At 43.4% G+C, this 20,801-nt stretch overlaps 1 protein-coding gene across 2 annotated transcripts in view; it reads right to left on the reverse strand.

Annotated features, from left to right (window-relative positions):
* BCO2 (beta-carotene oxygenase 2) overlaps window positions 1–20,801 on the reverse strand; it is a 66,314-nt gene that overhangs the window by 4,452 nt on the left and 41,061 nt on the right. For both annotated transcript variants that reach the window (XM_044282294.1, XM_044282295.1), the window contains exons 6-9: window positions 10,145–10,273; window positions 7,397–7,557; window positions 5,987–6,154; window positions 695–823 (exon numbers count right to left, since the gene is read on the reverse strand). In XM_044282294.1, the coding sequence (XP_044138229.1) occupies window positions 695–823; window positions 5,987–6,154; window positions 7,397–7,557; window positions 10,145–10,273 (587 nt within the window). The remainder of the gene's footprint in view (window positions 1–694; window positions 824–5,986; window positions 6,155–7,396; window positions 7,558–10,144; window positions 10,274–20,801) is intronic.

A 20,801-nucleotide genomic window follows, 5' to 3' on the forward strand; every position in this document is an offset into this window, starting at 1 on the left:
TAAAAGAAAGCACAATAACTTCCATCAGGCAATCAGAACCCATCAATAAGTAAAGAACTAACAGCATTCACCAAGTTACATCTCAATGTATTCCCTTCTCAGCGCCAAAAACGACACTGGATTCAGGAGAGAGGGAGAAGGCTCTTTCCCTGTTTACATCAAACACGTATCAAATGATTTTCCATGGAAGCAGTTCTGTTCATTTCATTTACGATGCCATAGATAATGGGAAAAACATGAACATGAAGGAGCTGACACCAGTCAGGTCCCAGCACTCATTTTTCAGAGACTGACTGGTGACTATTGAACAACTTCCCCACTTTTTCTTCCCACCAAATTTAGTCTTTGTTCACATCTGCGTCAGAGGCTCCACTGCAGATTCTGTCAAATTTGACATGGTAAATAGCGCTGCATGCAAATTCCAAATGGGGTCTGTCAGGTGCCGGTGGTATCCATCACAGCAGAATGCTATGTTTTTTTTATGACTGGAACCCACAATGCTAATGTTAATAGAGCCTAGATAAATATTCGTGTTTATCCATATTTGTTTGGATGCAATGGAAAAAAAATGAAAAAATTTACTTTATTTTATTGTTTTAGTATCTTCTAATATCCATCATTTAAAATGTTACAAAACAAACCTCAACAGAAAGTACATTTTATATTAGTAAAGCATATTGAAGGAGTTACCTACCTTCCCATCGCCTTTCATAGCGGCGGTAGCACTTGAGTAGCTTAAAGGCTGGGTGGCCACATCCTTAATGCCGCTGTCCAGAGGGAGGACAAATCTACGTGGGTAAGACTTTGCTACCTGTTTGCGAAACTACAAGACAGAAAAATGTTACGTCCAAAACACTAACTACCTAACAAGTCATCTTTTATTTTAAAAAAAATAATATATATATATATAAAATCACAACATAACTGGAACGCTTCATGCCTCATCCTGGCCTCCTTTTTATGCGGTGACGTATGGTCCTAATAAATGTCCTCCATTGTTTTGCAATCATGAGGACATTATGCACATGATGTCTAAAAGGCTATTGGAATATTTAAGCCTGCATCCAAAAAAAGGGACCAGGTTGATGCGAGGATAGCGCAAAATGTCCTTTGCCTTGTATGTTCCCACAATTCTCTGCTTCCAGCCATGTGTTTTTTACCCAAGTCGAAAAAGGATCTCAGTGTATGGTGATTGCTGCAAGAGCACACTATCGCGGGATACATAGGTATGATAGCTGTGCTATTGGGCCAACCTGGTACAGTAGTGCTGATTCCAGTCTACCTTGCGTGGGACCTAAATAGTGGCTGTCCGCATAGACCGATGTGCCTTTTATTGCGGCTGAGTCCATTACCTCATATGAGTGCTGGGTCCCTTCATTCTGATGAACGGCAAGGATCCCAGGGGTTCAGATTCCCACCTGTCAAACACTGTCTGCCTATTCTGTGGGCAGTTTATAAAAAAAGTTAGTTCAGCTCACATGTAGAGTCCGTACAGGGATTCTGATGCTCGATGATAGCGGTGCCCCTTCCAGAGAGTAAATAATCACATTAATTGTTCCTTCAGCTCTCGTAAATTGAGATACACAACTTCCCGATAAACTTATGCCGGAGTTCGGGTATTTAAATATGGTGTCTGCTGTGCTTGCGAGTGGGTGCCATAGCCGCCGGGTGCCTGCTGTTTTAAACAGCAGAGACTAGGGGCTAATGTATGTGACTGACGGTAACGTAGATTGCATAAACCTAACCCCTCAGATGTCACATTTGACTATAAATTCTGGAAGCTTAAAAACCAGGAGTAAGCAGAGATTGGGAGAAGCTTGATAGTGTGTGTGGCAGCCTCGGACCTCCTGAATGATCTGAGGCTGCCGCAGCTGTGTTCCTGTAAAGACTGTGGCAGGGCTCCATAGGAACACAGTGAAATTCTCATAGACTCCAAGTGTTGGGGTCTATGAGAGAAGTAATCTAATGATTGCATGTTCAGGTTCCCTATGAGAACTATTAAAAAGTGTAAAAAAAAAAAAAAAAAAAAAAAAAAAAAACCACACAACAATCGCCCTTTCACCAACATTAAAATACATAAAACAATTTAAAAAATAAACATCATAGGTATTGCTGTGTGAGAAAACGCACATACTATTTTAAAATAGGAATTCGAAATTGGCTTTGGTACCAGGCAGTACCAAAGGCCACTTCGGATTCCAATTTTAAACAGTTTTTTAAATACATAGAAATGAATACAGTAGTATTTCACCGAAGTCTCATGCAACTTTGGGCGAGACTAAGTTTGGCTCCGCGGAGCCAATATATTTTAATGCTGTTCATAAACAGCATTCACAACAAAGATTTTGAATGAATGGACTTCAGATCTATGATCCGAAGATCGATTTGCTCAAGCCTAGCTGTAAGCATACTGACCCAGTGAATAAACGCAACAGGTCTGTTTTACCACATAGAAAATGGTGTAAAAACCAAAACCCAAATAACTGTGGCAAATTAGCAAAAAACAAGCCCTCGTATGGCTAGGTAAATACAAAAATAAATAAAAATGTATGGCTTTGGGAAGGCAGGGCGTAAAAAACGAAAAAGGGATTGTACATCCTAATGATATGTTACTTTTTCTGTGACCCTCTTCTCGGTGTGTTTACACAGGGCAGATACCATGCGGATCTTTTGTCAGTAGTGTAGTAGTACAGTAGCAGTTAATTAACTGGATTTAAAGTGTACTTGAAGGAATAATCCCACAAAAAGGTCCCCCCTCTGGTGCTGGTTTGAAAAACATGGAGTATTTACAACAGGCATCCTCAAACTGCCGCCCTCCAGCTGTTGTAAAACTACAACTCCCACAATGCCCTGCTGTAGGCTGATACCTGTAGGCTGTTCGGGCATGCTGGGAGTTGTAGTTTTGCAACAGCTGGAGAGCCGCAGTTTGAGGATGCCTGATTTACAACAACAACAACAAAAAAAAAAAAAAAAAGAAGAAGGAGGAAAATAGCCCGTTCCTGAAGAGGTTAAAGACCTATAAATCTATAAATAATATTTAGTGCCTCTACTTTTCAGCTGGACTGTCTAACCTGCAGGGACATTTTTCTGTGACTGTGTAGATATTGAATGCTTTTATTTATTGATCTTTTTTGTATGCTATATGTGTTGTAAGATATTGCTAGCTACCTAGGCAGCTAGAGGTCTACCTAGGCAGCTAGTTTTCTCACATAAAATGCTACTCCGCTTTCTCATTTTACCAAGAATGACCTGAGCTGTGTTGTTCATAAGTGAAACCAACTTTGACTCCTCTAATTTTGCACACTCTTGACTTCAACCACCCAAAATGGAAGTGTAGGGGCGCATGCACAGTCACCACTCTGGAGGCAGAGCCTCTTACGCTGCTACTTGGGAACAGCGGTCCATGTTCAAGATTGTCAGGGCCGGATGAGATGTCTATCCTTGTCAAGCGGCAGGGGAAGGGTTTTCAGAAGCAGGGACAGCCCCTCATTGGTGGAGGAGTGGATTGTGATAGGAGAGAAAAGTATTAACGTAACATTCAACTTCTGACTTTTCAAATTCAATCCTGGTTATAACTTCCAAAACTGCATCAAGAAATCTAAATGTCTTGCTGTACCCAAAAGAGGCAACAACACTGGAGACAGAGACAGGATTTTTTCACATTGAAGCCAAACAGCAGGATTGTGGCTCTGCCAGAGGGTGCAGGGGAGACGGTAGCAGTCCCACCACCGATATGCCCTAGTGAGAACTACTCAAAGATTGCTGGGACTCCTTTTCTTGAGGGAATCCCTAGCAGATGTATGGCAGGATACACAGCAATGAATTATATTGCCTCTTGCTATGAATCACCTGATGCTGAAGACATTGGATGAGGACTTGGTATATATATATGTGCAGTGGGACAGGAAATTAGGAAAGATTCCCCTATTGTTCTTCCTGTAGCTGGGTTTTTTTTCTACTAAGGTCCTGTGAACCGGTTACAACTTTATATATTGCTTTCTATGGGCTCCATTTAAGTCACTGGAGCAAAAAGAAGTCCCTGGACACAGATGAGCATTTGCAATAAGAGAAGTACAGCTCAGGGACAGGAAAACATGTCCGAGCAAGCACCAGGCAGGGAAATCATTGCTCAGGCAAGTAAAGCATACAGCTGAACTTTGTAGATTCGGACATGTAAGGAACAGTATCCGCAAGATGAACATTTGATTGAAAGGACACTTCCTGGATTAGAGACATGGGATACAGATAATTATATAACCCTACAACTGCATAATATTATAAAATTATGCACATTACGAAAGGGGTTTGTTAATATGGAAATGTACTAAGGGCATGTCATGGCGGAGGTCCATCCCCACTACTGTTCCGGGAGTTTTGTGTCCCCTGCTGGAGGCCGCTGCCAGGCCTCTTCCTCTATCCTGTAGGACACACGCGCTTCCCGCCTCTTAAGAGGCCAGCACACTGTAAGACCAATGCACCAAGTTATGGCGCATTTCTTTAGGAGATGCCCGAGCAGCAGGTTGTCTAGCTTGCTAGTTCCTTGCAAACATGTTCTGTTTGTCTGCCTAAGTACTGATCTCTACCCGTTTCCTGACTCGACTCGGATCTTCTGCTGTCCCTTCCGACCTGATTACAGTATTGAGCCATTGCTGCTTGCCCTGACCTGAGACTCGTTTTACTGATTTGCCCGATCCTCATCTGCCCTGAACTCAGCCTGCCCCTGATTATGGTTTTGCCTTCCTTGGTACACCGCACTAGCGTCTGGTTGACACAGTGGCTCAGAAATCACTAACCATTACAGGGAATTTAGGTTTATAGGAAAGGGGTTAATATATCTATTTTGAAGCTGGAGTTGGTACATTTCTACTGACTGACTCCAGGAATAAAACGCCACAGCTCTGAATATGACCACAAAAAACATTAACTGCCTTCTCGCTAGGGCTGCAAGATTAATCGACTTTAATCGATAATATTCGATAACAGGATTCATTGTCGGTGAATCCAGTTATCGAATAATCGCCGATTTGTTGCTATGTGGGCGGGAGGTTTACTTTAAATCAGCACGTCTTTATTTTACCTTACAATGAAGCTCCAGTAACAGGCAGAGCGGGCGGCGGCGTAATGTCACTTACTCACGTGACGCGCCTGCTCCATAAAGTGGGCGGGGCAGGAGCGTCACGTGAGTGAGTGACGTTAGGCCGCCGCCCGCTCTGCCCGTTACCGGAGCTTCATTGTATTGGATTTTGTAAGGTATTAAAGATCAATTCATAGCGCTGATTTCAAGTTTAAGTAAAAGTTACTGCAGGGTAACGGTTAAGGAATACTCTTTAGATATTGCTGTGAGCGGCGGGGCCAGTGTATTGGGACTCGGGAGACACTGTTATGGGGGAGATCTGTGGATGACACATATAGCATAAGATGGTTTATAGTGTAATCCACAGATTCCCCCCCCCCCCCATAGCAGTGTCATCCACAGATCCCCCTCCCATAGCAGTGCACAGATCCCCCTCCCCATAGCAGTGCCATCCACAGATCCCCCATAAAAGTGTGTCATCCACAGATCCCCCATAACAGTGTGTCATCCACAGATCCCCCATAAAAGTTAAACTTGCAAAATCATACTTGTCTATCCCAAGTACATCCACACCATCGGAACGCCTCTTCTCTGCTACAGGCAACTAACGTGTAAGATAGCTAGCCTCAGACCTGACCATGTGGACAAGTTGTCTTTTTTACATTGTAATGCAAAATTTTTATAATTATGTAACTCCTAAATTTGTTTTAATATAGCCAATAGAACATCATTTTTCAAGTAAAATCATATAAACCCCTTTTTTTTTTGTCATTTTGGCTCCCCCCCCCATTAATCGATGAAATTATCGACAACTAATCGATTATTCAAATAATCGTTAGCTGCAGCCCTACTTCTCGCCATAGTATCCTGTATGGTTAGACTGCACCAAGTGTCAATTTACTCTAGTTTTACCTCATTCAATTCCTCCCCAGATTTGCGCAGATTCGGCAGATTGAAAAGGTCCAGAGTTCCTCCATCATCCATGCAACAAAGGTCTAGAACAATGCAGCCCTGATCCTCAAAGGCATTGATCTGATGAAATGTCGCAAAAGCCTTAGTGTGGAAAGTCGCAGAATGTTTCTAAACAAGACATTAAAAAAAAAACATATTCAAGTTGCAGCTACAACTATACGAGTGCTGTAAATAAACAATACAGTAAATAAAAGATCTGATTCATCTGCGGGAGTACTGCAAGCAAAAAAGTGAACTTCTACAGAATAACATTACCTGTAGCACTGGAACTGACACAGATCCATAATAAGTCATGTGTATGAGACTTACCTCTCTACATTTGTTGCTTTTCATACCATTATCAACTGCCGCTACTCTCCTTCACCTGGACCCACGGTGGTCTTCTTTCACTACAGCATTCAATCCCTCATCTTTTCCAGAAACAGAACTGGCCCCATGTAGGAAGCTCCATGAACAGCGTAACATTATTGGGTCCTAAAGCAGTCATGTAGTTACATCCTTGAGGACTGCTTAACTAAGCTGTAATGCATCCAGAGTCCTGAGGACCCCGATGCAAGAACTGTATATAGACCTTTACTCTCCTTATCGTAGAACACTCCAGTTTTGGGTCTCCAACAATTCACCACACCAAAAACCGAATTTAAACGTGTCTTACTGTTTATTATTGATTACCTATTCTGAGGACAGGTCACTAATATCCGATTGGTGGGGGGGTCAGACTCCCAGTACCCCCGCCGATCAGTTGCTTGAGGAGGCTGCAGAGCTCGTGAGTGCTGCGCCCTCCTCATAGCATACCAAGCACAGCACTGTATACTGTATAGTGGCTGTACCTGGTATTGCAGTCCAGGCCCTTTTACTTGAATGGGACCGAGATGTGCTTTGGCCATAAGACTGATAAACGTGCTATCACTGGCCAAGGAGGGGGCCTGACTTCTGGCCTCTTCAAACAGATGATCGGTGGGGGGGCTGGGAGACTGACCCCTTTCGATCAGATACGGTATTTATGAGCTATTCTTAGAGCGTTCAATATTAAAAATCCCAGACAACCTCTTTAAATTTTTGCTGCCAGGTTCCCCAGCATACTATAGTTGATAGTCAGGGGTCCCAACTGAAGCACCCTGTTGTTATCTGCTTATTGGTGGAGAATGCGTCCAAAAATAAATAAATAAATTTAAAAAATAAAAATAAAATAATAATAATAATAATAAATAACAAAAGGTGCATCAAAAGTGGAAACACACTTTGGGGGCCCATATTTAATGTAATATTTTACAATTTTTGTACTTTAATGTTTTACACTTCGTGGTTCCTAATCTTTAGATGGAAGGGCTCTGGTTGTGCAGGACATACCTTTCCAGTGTGTTTATTAATAACATGGAATACAGTGTTGAGCTCAGGGTCCCAGCTTATGCTGTGCAATAATGCCTTTCCTCGTATCTTACAAAGCAATAGCTTCAATAAGTTTATCTTCACAGGTTGTTCCACAAACACCACGTAATTCTCACTCATGCCTACGACAAAAAGAAAATGTACAGGCTACACAGGTGGGAGATTTAAAAAATCAGACATATCCATTTTTAAGTAAAAATTACATTTTTGGATACCGTTCGTATCAACTTCTAAATGAGCAAAATGCATAGTATGATTCACTTTGGTAGCATGCACACAAGATGCAAGGACTTACTGAGAATAATGGGGGGGGGGGGACGACAAAAAAAAATAAACACACATTGTACCAAATACTGTTGACTTGAATGCTCAGAACTGAACTCCACTGTGAAGAGACGTGCAGAGAATAGCTGCCTGTCACGCCTGTGTCTCGGTCTCTGTGCATGCTGGTTGCCTGTGAAAATGTGTAGTTTATGCAGCATGTGTGTACACTTCTCCTTTAAGGTTTGTTTCCCTTCCCTGTCTGGTGCTTGTGGGGTTAACTGGGTTACCTGGCTGGGTGTGGTCACTAGGTGCTCATACTGCCTGTGGCTGGTAGCCTGGGGTTGAGTTGTCCTCCAGCCTCTGTTGGTGCTGGAGCTATGCTCCTGTCCTGGGTATTCCATCTGCCCAGTTATTGAGGGCCACCTAGTGAGACATCAATGTCATCGTTGTTACCATGTCTTCCTACCTTACCCGTTTCTATGTATGGTGTGGTTTATGGTCAAGGTTTGTGTTGTATGTCTAGTTGTTCCATGTCTGGTCTGTTTTGGTGTGTACAGTCCTGCATAGATGCTAGACACTCCCCTGTCTGTCTGTGCCTTCGGCAAGAGGGCTCCTGGGTTCCCCGGAGGGGGAACAACAAGTCAGTGAGCAGCTCTGCCTGGGGCCGCCATGTACCCTGTCCGTATGGGGGTCCAGGCAGTTACTGGTGTATTGGTTTTCCTTCCTGTTTCTGCGGCAGGTAAGTGCTAGTTGTTCTGGGTTCTTACCTGCAGATCCAGTTGCTTTTCACTGTCTTCCCCTTTCTTTGCATCTAGGCAGGTGGGAGATTCCTGTTCATCCGTATCTTGGAGAACAGGTAGTCTCTAGTTCCTGACATATTTTCCAGGGATTAACAGGGCGACTCGGGGTCCGAGGTTCCAGTGTATGAGTCGTCCTACCATCTAGGTCCGCTCATATGGATAGGAGTCAGGGCTAGGATGAGGGTGGCATTAGGAGGTGCCCTGCTCCCTTTCCCCGGTGTCCAGACCTAGTTTCTATTCCAGTTTACCTTCGGTGTTCGGTGGGGAGTTTTCTCCGACTCCCCACATCAGATTTTCTGCAGGGGCACAACAGTGCCCCCTGGAGTATATCAGGATGTACAGACCATTTTAAAATATCCATTTTTATGTTCAATGCTAAAACGATCACTTGAATGGATCTGATCTGCACCTAGGCCATGTGGCTGATGTCAGTGGTCTAGGATGAGGCCGCAGTGCTCAACGGAGCGCCGTAGCCTCTTCAGACAGCTAATAGGAAGGGGTGCAGGGAGTCGGACCTACGTCGATCAATATGAAAATCTCAGAGAACCCTTTTAAATTGATGCTCTGTTTATGCTTATTAGTCTAGTGTGTGGTCCTAATCAGTGATTCAAGGCCTTTACTGTATGACAATGTGTAGAGATAGCTGTCAATCACTGAGTAGTGACCACCCACTGGACTCAAAGTTATATATCAATCTGTTCTAGTTAGGTAATCAGTATCTGATTGGCAGGGGTCAGACACCCGTAAACCACACCAATCAGCTGAGCACCACTGCCTCCTCACAGCTTACCAAGCAAGCACTGTGCAGTACATTGCATAGTGGTTGTTTGGTCTTGTAGCTTAGCCTTATTCACTTGAATGGGAAAGAGCTGTGCCTGGAACACGTGACGTCACTGGCCTAGAGTAAGCTGGTCCCCCATCGATCATATACTGATGACCTATCCACAGGATAAGTTATAGGCATAAAAAAGTTATAAACGTCATTTATAGGACAACTGTCACACTTAGACCCTAATTAAAATTTTCATATATGTAGTTACTAATAACATGATATTCCAGAATCAGTTACTATTAGACTGACTCACCCCATATTTAATAACATTCAGCCCTTAGCAACCAGTCTGCATAAAACTGCAATTTCATTATTCAGTTAAGGCCTCATGCACACGGCCGTGTTCCGCGGCCGAGAGCGGACCGTAGAAACCCGGCCGGGATTCCTGCTATAGTGTATTACTTGTACAGCAGCGGCTGCATGAAGCGCATGGTGTCATAGCAACCAATGACGCCGTGCGCTCATGCTGTCAGCAGGAATCCCGTCCGGGTTTCCACGGTCCTGCTTCTGCGTCCTCCGTCCTTCAACAAATAGACGGACCATGCCTAGCAACCCTATTTTAAGCACAGGTAAAAGTAGGCAGTACAGGGAACAAAAATGTGGAATTAAGGGGTAATTGAATACACAGTGAAAAGTTGAAATAGGGCCACCAAGGAGATATTAATCACCACAATCCAGTACTCCAAAAAAAAATAAAAAATTATAATAATAATATACGACAGTTATACTTTAAATCACCAACAAAACGTATCCTTTAGTAGAGTACTCTGTTCACATTCTAGCACTGTAGGGGTTTGTCATGGACTTTCTTACCAAAGCTGTGATAGTAAGCAAATTTTATTTTCTCCGCTGGTTCGATGGAACAAACAACTTGAGCTCCTTCTAGAGTCTCCCCAGCGCTTGACTTCTGAGGGGGAACCCTAATAATGTTGTAACGTGTTCCTGTACAGAAACAAACATTGAGGGAAAATCATTTCTTTACAGAGATTTCATGGTGACATTTAATACCAAACTCTTATTAGAGGAGGTGAAGTATCGAAATGGATCAAACCCCCTAACAATCCCTCATATTGACACCCCCCCCCCCCCCCCCGAACTATAAAGGGAATTATACCTATCAGCGCCCTTCAACTCGCATCCGGTTGTAGGACCCAGACGGTCTTCTCTGCACTTCCAGCAAATACGGGGTCATGTGCACCAATGTAGCCAATAACTGTTCTCAGCATGGACAGCTCCCAAATGGCATGTGACCCAAAAGTGACATATATTTTGGTGACACGTCATTGCTGAGGCCAGTCATCGGTGCACAAGTGACACCATCCATGCAGGTGGTTTACATGCAGGCACCAGAAGTGCAGTGAAAGCAATCTGGATCCCACAGTGCTGGAACGGAACAGCAGGGTAAGCAGATAAGTATTCAGCCAATACTTTGTAGGAACACCTTCTCTGAAAATTACAGCTACAAGTCTTTTGGGGTAATGTATGTCTGTACCAGCTTTGCAGATCTAGAGGCAGAAATTTTCCCCTATTCTCCTTTAGAAAATAGCTTAAGCTCTGACAGATTGGATGGAGAGCATCTGTAAACAAATTTTCCAGTCTTGCCACAGATTCTCAATGGGATTTAGGTCTGGGCTCAAGTCTCAAGTTTCTTGCAGCCTCTAACAGGTTTTCCTCCAGGATTGCCTTGTATTTCGTTCCATCCATCTTCCCATCAACTCTGACCAGATTCCCTGTCCCTGCTGAACAAATGCACCCCTACAGCATGAGGCAGCCACCAACATGTTTCCTGGTGTAAATGGTGGGTTCAGGGAGATGTGCACCCTGGCCTTTATGGAAGAGTGGCAAGAATAATGCCAATTTTGAAAGCAAGCCATAAAAAGTCCCATTTGCAGTTTGCAATAAGCCATGTAGGGAACACAGCAAACATGTGGAAGAACTGTACAGAGGCAGATCTTATACATATGATGTGGTCCTGCAGAGAATTGCATACCTACTGGGTCGGAAGTGTTCAATATGGTAGATACCGTGTACAATATTACAGTTCCTAGGATCCCAGTGGTTGGTGTTCTGGGCCACACTCAGGATCTAGCAGTAACGGGGGGGGTGTAGGTTGGCGATAGTGAAAACTTTGTATTGTATAAAGGAAATTGGTTGCGAAATATTGGATTCAATCTGTTGGTCCAAACAAGCAAGAACTGTTAGGGGCTATAAACCATCTAATTCGGTTGGAAAGGGGAATCTACATGAAAAGAGGAGCACTTAAAAAAATGGGAGAATTGGATGGTAAGTCCTGGGAGGCTAAACCAGATCATGCTTTATATATTTTGTACTGTGTGTTAAAAAACAAATAAAAAACGACTCGATATTGTTAAAGATGTGTGAATTTTATTCTATATTTTTGTATATCTAGGATTGTAATGAGTTAACTTTTTCTTCTCCAAGTGCCTCCCACCCCTCTCTTTGTTTCAAGACTGGAGAAGAGGAAGGGGGGGGGGGAAGAGCTGTGCTGTGGGCAGCGTCTGGTTTCTCATCTTTCTACAGATGTCCCAAGGGAGGTATATAGAGTGTGGAGGAATGCATAGTCCAATCATATGGGTTGATATATACATATTATTCACTGCCTATAGAGAAGCACCTCCTTGAAGTGTCACATATGACGTATGCAGTATTATTGTTAGACTGTCCACCATTATAAGATGGCGGACACTTAGGCTACTTTCACACTTGTGTTCGGGGCTCCGCTTGTGAGTTCCGTTTGAAGGCTCTCATAAGCGGCCCCGAACGGATCCGTCCAGCCCTAATGCATTCTGAGTGGATGCGGATCCGCTCAGAATGCATCAGTCTGGCACCGTTTGTCCTCCGCTCCGCTCAGTGCTTGCAGCATTCGGGTGTCCGCCTGGCCGTGCGGAGGCAAACAGATCCGTCCAGACTTACAATGTAAGTCAATGGGGACGGATCCGTTTGAAGTTGACACAGTATGGCTCAATTTTCAAACGGATCCGTCCCCCATTGACTTTCAATGTAAAGTCAAAACGGATCCGTTTGCACTATCATGAACCATGCACTTTTCATGGTAATGCAAACAGATCCGTTCTGAACGGATCTAAGCGTTTGCATTATAGGTGCGGATCCGTCTGTGAAGACACCAGACGGATCCGCTCCGAACGCAAGTGTGAAAGTAGCCTAAGATGTTTACATTAGTTCACATTCCAAAGTGGTACTCACTGCGCAGATGTTAGTATGTTATCTCTATTTCTCTTATCTCTTTTTCCTTTTTGACCAATGAAACAATGCCTGGGCCTCAAAAAGTACTGCCCTTTTCTGAAGATACATATACCACTTACTCTGTGTAATAAAAGTTAGAGATTGCTTTGACCAGCTTCTGTGTCAGTGTCCAGTCTCTCAACCACGCGTGGATAGTAACCCCCTGGGGGTACATTGATTTGGAGCACCAGAGTGTATCTCAAATGCTCCAATTCAGGGCTGCTTAAACAAATGGCGATTACGAAGGGACTTCAAGGTGAAGTGAGCATCAACAGCCGACACACAAGAGGCCCCAGGACTTGACGAACGGCAGAGAGGAGATGGCCGGCTTTAATAGAACGGTAAGAATACTCTTACCCGCCTTTCTGCCATTTAGTTTGTCACTTCATGTTGGCCTAGTCTGCTGTGAGGTGGTACCCGTGTAAGTAAAGTAGTCGGCTGATATGCTGACTACATAATCTGAATTGATAGATCTGGTGTGTATATGTGTGTCAGTATGGTCCGAGGAGTGAATTGAGCATGGACAGTAAGACCACAGACAAAGGGAGGGGACAGTAACCTCCTGGTTTGGAAGGGAGCGCTGTAGCGCCGAGGTGTAAACAAAGTAAACTCCGGCTGACCTGGCCAGGAAGACTGTGGATCCTCATGACCCTTGGAAGGGAAGACTGCAGAGATATTCTCCACCTGACCTGACCCCCAGGAAGACGGTGGAGCCTCATGACCCTTGGAAGGGAAGACTGCGGAGATATTCTCCACCTGACCTGACCCCCAGGAAGATGCGTGAGGAGCCCGCCTGACCCCTGGAGCAGGGGAAGACGTGTGGGGAGTCCCAGCTGACTAGTCAGACGTGATAGTCAGATTTGAGCCAACCAGAGGGGAGGGTGAATCCTTTGTGTGTGGAGGAAAGGGTTTTGTGTGTGTCAGTCTGAAATACTGCTGTTTAAATGGGTCAGTCCCAGTATTATGAAGGAGAAAATACAGCCCCTAGCTAGTAGTGAGGGAAGAGGGAGATTATAGGATGTGATATTAATGGAGAATTGAAAGTTAAAATGTGAAAAAGAACGTTAGAGAAAGTGTGGCCCCAGACAACATGTCGCCCGGCTGGCAACAGGGATGAAAATCTGTAAGAATCGGTGATGTTAGAGCTTACAGACTGTGATGTTGAGGTGAGGGGGGGGGGGGGGGGATTCAAATGAGTGAGAAAACAGAGCAATGTCAGGATGTTAATTGAGGGCACTAGCAAGAAAGCAAGTGCCCCAGTGTCTGCAATCAGAAAGGCGATTGTGTTAAATGTTCAGAAATTAACTGGTTAAGTTTTGTTACGCTAATGATATGTGTGTGTTTAAATAGGGAAGGTCCTAGCACTAGCATTGGAGATTACAGCAGTAAAAGATGGTCAGTTAATGGAAGTATTATATCCAGTGTGAGCTACAGAGACTCACTTCCCCCTGCCTTCACACAGAAACATTCCTGAGATAAGAGGAGCAGGCGAAGAAATAAGGGGGGAGGGAATGAGGGAATCATGCAGAGTAAGTGATGTGTAATATATTATACAAGACGAAGATTTGTTCAATAATTTTCTTTCTTCTTTCCCAAGCAGTGTAATGTGGGAATCCAGCTTTTAACAAAATGACTGTATGATTATAACATGTATATTGTTTTCTTATATAGGATTATAACATGTAAATATATTGTTTTCTTATAAGATTTGATTAATCACAGAGTGAAGACCAGAAGACATTGGAAAACACAGCACAATAGCGACAGACCATCAGCAATTCTGGGTGTGGTGTGGCCATCTGTTTCCAGGAAAGCTGTGTTTGTCTGTGCTGCAAGTTTTGGGATGAAACAAAGAAAGCTATGTGGCTGGGTTGGAAAACAAATGATTCAGTGGAATGTGAATGGGTGTGGCTTTGAGTTGTAGTTGAGGCGCATATGTGTGAAGACTGATGGATGTTTTTACCAGAGCTGTGAATGTAATTCATATTTTATGTATATGGGCGTGGTTATGAGCTGTTTGTGAAAAGGAGTACATGAAAATGTGAATGTGTATGGAGTAAGATATTTGTTTTTATATAATATGCGCATTAAGAATTTTATTTTTCTTGGAAGTTTTGGGGTTTTTATTGGTGCCAACAGTGTTGATCACACTTTTTAATTAAAGTTAATGAAAAGTTTTTTTATGGGCCCTTTGTGTGTTCATAGTAACATAGTACATAAGGCCGAAAAAAGACATTTGTCCATCCAGTTCGGCCTGTCATCCTGCAAGTTAATCCAGAGGAAGGTAAAAAAAAGCCTGTGAGGTAGAAGCCAATTTTCCTCACTTTAGGGGAATAAAAATTCCTTCCCGACTCCAATCAGGCAATCAGAATAAATCCCTGGATCAACGATTTCTCTCTAGTAGCTATAGCCTGTAATATTATTACGCTCCAGAAATACATCCAGGCCCCTCTTGAATTCCTTTATTGTCCTCACCATCACCACCTCCTCAGGCAGAGTTCCATAGTCTCACTGCTCTTACCGTAAAGAATCCTCTTCTATGTTTGTGAACAAACCTTCTTTCCTCCAGACGCAGAGGATGTCCCCTCGTCACAGTCACCGTCCTGGGAATGAATAGATGATGGGATAGATCTCTGTACTGACCCGATATATTTATACATATTAATTAGATCTCCTCTCAGTCGTCTTTTTTCTAAAGTGAATAACCCTAATGTTGATAATCTTTCAGGGTGCTGTAGTTGCCCCATTCCAGTTATCACTTTAGTTGCCCTCCTCTGGACCCTGTCCAGCTCTGGCATGTCTGCTTTGTTCACTGGAGCCCAGAACTGTACACAGTACTCCATGTGTGGTCTGACTAATGATTTGTAAAGTGGTAGGACTATGTTCTCATCACAGGCAACCCATTATCTAATTGGCCTTGGCAGCAGCTGCCTGACACTGTTTTTTGCAGCTTAGTTTGCTGTTTATTAAAATTCCTAGATCTTTTTCCATGTCAGTGTTACCGAGTGTTTTACCATTTAATAAGTACGGGTGACTTGCATTATTCCTTCCCATGTGCATAACTTTACATTTGTCAGTGTTAAACCTCATCTGCCACTTATCTGCCCAAGCCTCCAATCTATCCAGATCGCTCTGTAGTAGTATACTGTCCTCATCAGTGTTAATTACTTTACACAGTTTAGTGTCATCTGCGAAAATTGATATTTTACTATGCAAGCCTTCTACAAGATCATTAACAAATATATTGATTCATGTCTGTTTTGTCAGATCTGTTTGTTTCAATGTTTAATGTTACGTGTTACATGTTAAGTGTTGTGCTTAACATCAGAGCTCTGTTCTTATGCATAGCTGGGACACTACTGGACGGACAGAAGGAGGACCACAGTATCCGACTGAAAGGGGTGGACTTAGATGACTCAGAGCGGAGAGGGGGATAGGGGTGGACGTTACAGACAAAGACATCCCTTGTGCCCATCCCCTAGATATAAGACACTCCCATGGAAGATGAGAAGTCCTGTTTTCCAGTCTATCAATTCCGCGATAGGGAAAGTTGGATACTTCTGTAAGCCAAAATGCAGAGTAACATCAAGCAGCATTGGGTGGTTCAGTGGTGCCAACCATAGGTAGTGTTCCTTTGGCATTGCTTCAGCCCTGATGTCAAACGCCTCATTAAAGTGAGGGAAAAGTAAGTCTGCCACCCTATAATGGTCCTGGGAGATGGGCCTGCAGAGTCTGTGGGACCCAGATCCCAGAAAAGAGAGTGTTGTGCTGTGTGTGGTACTCCTCGTCCACACCACACGAGAGTATTGTAGTCTATGTTGACCATGCCCGGATCACTGTCCGTCCCCACAGACACCCATGTTTTTTGTTATAAGGAAAACACAAGACAGGTGAGGGGGAGGGGGGATTTAGATCAAGATTAGGAACAGGAAATCCAGCATCGGCTCTACTTTTAAACATTTTTAGCAGATTCAGTCTGGCCCAATGATATCCCTCATTCTGGGTGATAAAAGAAGTAGTCCCGTTTTTGATTGATACTGGAGCAGCCAAGACAGTTGTTCACAGCAAACATGGCCTCCCCTGATTTACTCTCCAAGGACACCAGTCTTTGGGTAGAAGTGGATGGGAAAGTAGTACACTCCCTTTACAAGAGAAACCATCCATATTAGATTTGCCCCTAACCAAGATGCGCTTGCCCGTTTGCTGGTCAGTGGTAATGCCCCTTGTTGCCTCCTGGGTGCAGATTTGCTTGCAAAGGTACATGCTAGTATCTCCTATCAGGAGGACGGCACTGTGAAGCTTACAGGTGCCCTCAACGACCAGGAACTTTGTTTGTTGGCCATTAGTGATAAAATTCCCTCGTCCATGTTTGTATCAGTACTCCCAGAAGCTGAGAAAAGCAAACCACTCACCATTGGATGGTACATTACCTACACGCCGTTAATGAAGCCACAGTTTAACACCCACATCGTGCCCAATACACACACACACACACACACACACCTTGTTGGCTCAGGTTCCCATTACCCCTACTCACTCCCCTGTGATTGATTTGTCCTTAAGTCCCTATCGCCTCACAGATGAGGTGGTAGATTATTTTTATGCCTAGAACTGGCAATTTTGTGTTCCCCCACACTGAGCCTATCAAATTATTACATTTAGATTGTATTGTTATGAAGTGAGTGGCCATGACTAAGCTGTCCTCACCCAACTGCATGGCCAGCAATAACGCCCCGTAGCATATTATTCAGTCAGACTTGATCCCGTGGCCAGAGGTGCCCCTTTCTGCATCAGAGCTGTAGTAGTTGTAGGTAAATGAAGAAAAAAAGGTCCCGGAGACAAAATGAAGTTCCTCTGTCAGCTCTTCTTTATTGATCACATGAAGTTTACAGACAAAACCACCTCCTACATGGCATAACGTTGACGCGTTTCGGGTTGGTACCCTTAGTCGTAACAACTTCTCAAGTGTGGCCCCTCAACTTATAGGGGTTTGGAGAACGCCCTCCCCAGCCACGAGGAAGGAGTCTCCAACTCCATAGGCTGCCACATATGATGACACACCTTTTTCGTTTGCTGTGTTAATCACTGATATAATTGGTAACACACTGTGTGGACACCTCTCTGAGGATATTAACCCCAGGAATGCCGTGATACTATATTCTGGCAGGAAAGACGCACAGTGTGAACATGCCATCATCAATTAAAAATATATAATATAGTACAAGAACAAACAACATAAAACGAAAATGACCTTCTGATTTTCAGCTGATTGAAATACATAGTATTGAAGCAGATTACATTAGACAATTTGTCTGCAATTCTATTACATATTAGTATCTGCAGATGGCTCGGCGTTCCCAAAGACAACTTGCAAAAAGCTTATTGTGCTATTCGCAGGCAGCACCCGCTACATGCGTGTAACACAGTGAAATATGTAGCCTTCGATGCACTTTGGAAGCGCCGACTCCAATGGTTTTGTGGACAATCAAAAGCAAAAAAGAAGAAACCGCCTTATCTAACCAGGGTCCTATGTATTGACGAACAGAGATGTGTGCAAAAAACCAGGCTACCTGAGTTATCATCAAGGCTTCTATGTTAGGGGAGTGTATTTGGAAGCCCCAGTCATACCCATTATGCATGCCTTGCCCAAAGTCCATAAAGGCGTCCACCCCCCGCCTCATAGTCTCCGGCATAGGTTCCCTGACAGAGCGCCTGGGTAGTTGGCTGGATAATGTTCTCCAGCCTCTAGTCAGGCGCACTCCAGGATTCCTAAAAGATACAGCGGACGTATTAAGATCCATGTACAAATTTAAATGGGATAATAATTACTGTTGGATTACAGCGGATGTGGTCTCTCTTTATCCCTCTATTCCCCACGGGGTTGCTCTGCTGGCGATGGAATACCATCTTCATCGATATACCGGACTTAGTTCCGGTCATGTTGACCTTATATGCGAAATAACAGCGTATTTGTTAACCCATAATTATTTCATGTTTGACGGTGTGTTCTACCTACAGACCCGCGGAGTGTCAATGGGGGCCAAATTCTCACCATCATTGGCGAATTTGACAATGTCATATTGGGAGGAAAAATACATTTATAAATGTGGACAATCCATTTATGCCTGGTTTGGTCTGGTACGGCAGATACATCGATGACGTGCTCATGGTATGGGCCGGCGGTGTGTCTGCCGTCCCAGACCTCCAGGCATATCTAAACAACAATAATTACAATCTACAATTCATATGTTCGGCACATGAGTCCCACATAAACTTCCTAGATTTGACACTCCGCGGGAGTCCAGGAGAGGTGGTGCACACCGTCACTTACAGGAAAGAAGTGGCAGGAAATTCTATACTGAATGCCAAAAGCCACCATCCCATGCATACCATCAGAGCAATCCCCGTGGGTGAATTTACACGTACAGTTAGAAATTGCAGTAAAGCAGAGGATCTAGAAGAAGAATTTAGAAAAGTGGAAACAAGATTGAGGGACAGAAATTATCCAGGCTGGATGATAAAAAGAGGGAGAAAGATAGCATTACAGAAAGAAAGGATATGCTATTTGGAAAGCCAAGGAACAAATTAAGTGGGAAGGTCTCCGGAGACAGTGACCAGAACAAGGTTCCTACTCTATCTTTAACTTATAGTAGTGAATTTAACACAATTAGCTCTGTGATAAAGAAATGCTTACCCATTCTATACGATGACAATATATTGTATCAAGCCCTTAAATCAGGATGCAGAATTGTATCTAGAAGGGCCACTACCCTGTCCTGCTCGCTGTCTCCGTCCCTGTACACTGCCAGTAGCAGGGGAACTAATTTTAAGCCAAATTGGCTTATTTATAAAGGATTTACCAAATGTGGAGGTAATCCCTGCAAAACTTGCGAGTATGTGTTTCCCACGAAGTCATTTGAAAATTCAGATCACACGTGCAAATTCCCTATCCGTAGTTACATAAATTGTAACACGGAAGGTGTTATTTATGTAATCAGATGTACGCATTGTGACCTAATGTATGTGGGCAGCACAGCTCGTAAGTTTAAAAGTCGCATTCTTGAACATTTGAACTATGTTAATAACCCGAATATTTTGAATATTTCAAATATAGCAAGGCATTTTATACAAAAACATGCTCGTCAAGTGACATTTTTCCAGGCATTTGCTATAGAGCGAGTTCTAACCCCCAAAAGGGGTGGAGACATCGGAAAAAATCCTTCTCCGAGAAGCCTATTGGATTTTTAGACTTGCTACTAGAACACCAGCAGGTCTTAACTTGAAAAAAGAACTAATATATATTTATCAGTGAGTGACTAAATCAAGGGAACAACAATTATATATCTCTAATAATACAAGGAGACAGTATAGCATATGCCTTCCAAATACACTCCCCTAACATAGAAGCCTTGATGATAACTCAGGTAGCCTGGTTTTTTGCACACATCTCTGTTCGTCAATACATAGGACCCTGGTTAGATGAGGCGGTTTCTTCTTTTTTGCTTTTGATTGTCCACAAAATCATTGGAGTCGGCGCTTCCAAAGTGCATCGAAGGCTACATATTTCACTGTGTTACACGCATGTAGCGGGTGCTGCCTGCGAATAGCACAATAAGCTTTTTGCAAGTTGTCTTTGGGAACGCCGAGCCATCTGCAGATACTAATATGTAATAGAATTGCAGACAAATTGTCTAATGTAATCTGCTTCAATACTATGTATTTCAATCAGCTGAAAATCAGAAGGTCATTTTTGTTTTATGTTGTTTGTTCTTGTACGATATTATATATTTTTAATTGATGATGGCATGTTCACACTGTGCGTCTTTCCTGCCAGAATATAGTATCACGGCACTCCTGGGGTTAATATCCTCAGAGAGGTGTCCACACAGTGTGTTACCAATTATATCAGTGATTAACACAGCAAACGAAAAGGTGTGTCATCATATGTAGCAGCCTATGGAGTTGGAGACTCCTTCCTCGTGGCTGGGGAGGGCGTTCTCCAAACCCCTATAAGTTGAGGGGCCACACTTGAGAAGTTGTTACGACTAAGGGTACCAACCCGAAACGCATCAACGTTATGCCATGTAGGAGGTGGTTTTGTCTGTGAACTTCATGTGATCAATAAAGAAGAGCTGACAGAGAACTTCATTTTGTCTCCAGGACCTTTTTTTTTTCTTCATTTACCTGCGGTTGCTACGGGAACACT

This window comes from Bufo gargarizans, chromosome 2 (genome assembly GCF_014858855.1).
Source record: "Bufo gargarizans isolate SCDJY-AF-19 chromosome 2, ASM1485885v1, whole genome shotgun sequence".
Lineage (NCBI taxonomy): Eukaryota > Metazoa > Chordata > Amphibia > Anura > Bufonidae > Bufo > Bufo gargarizans.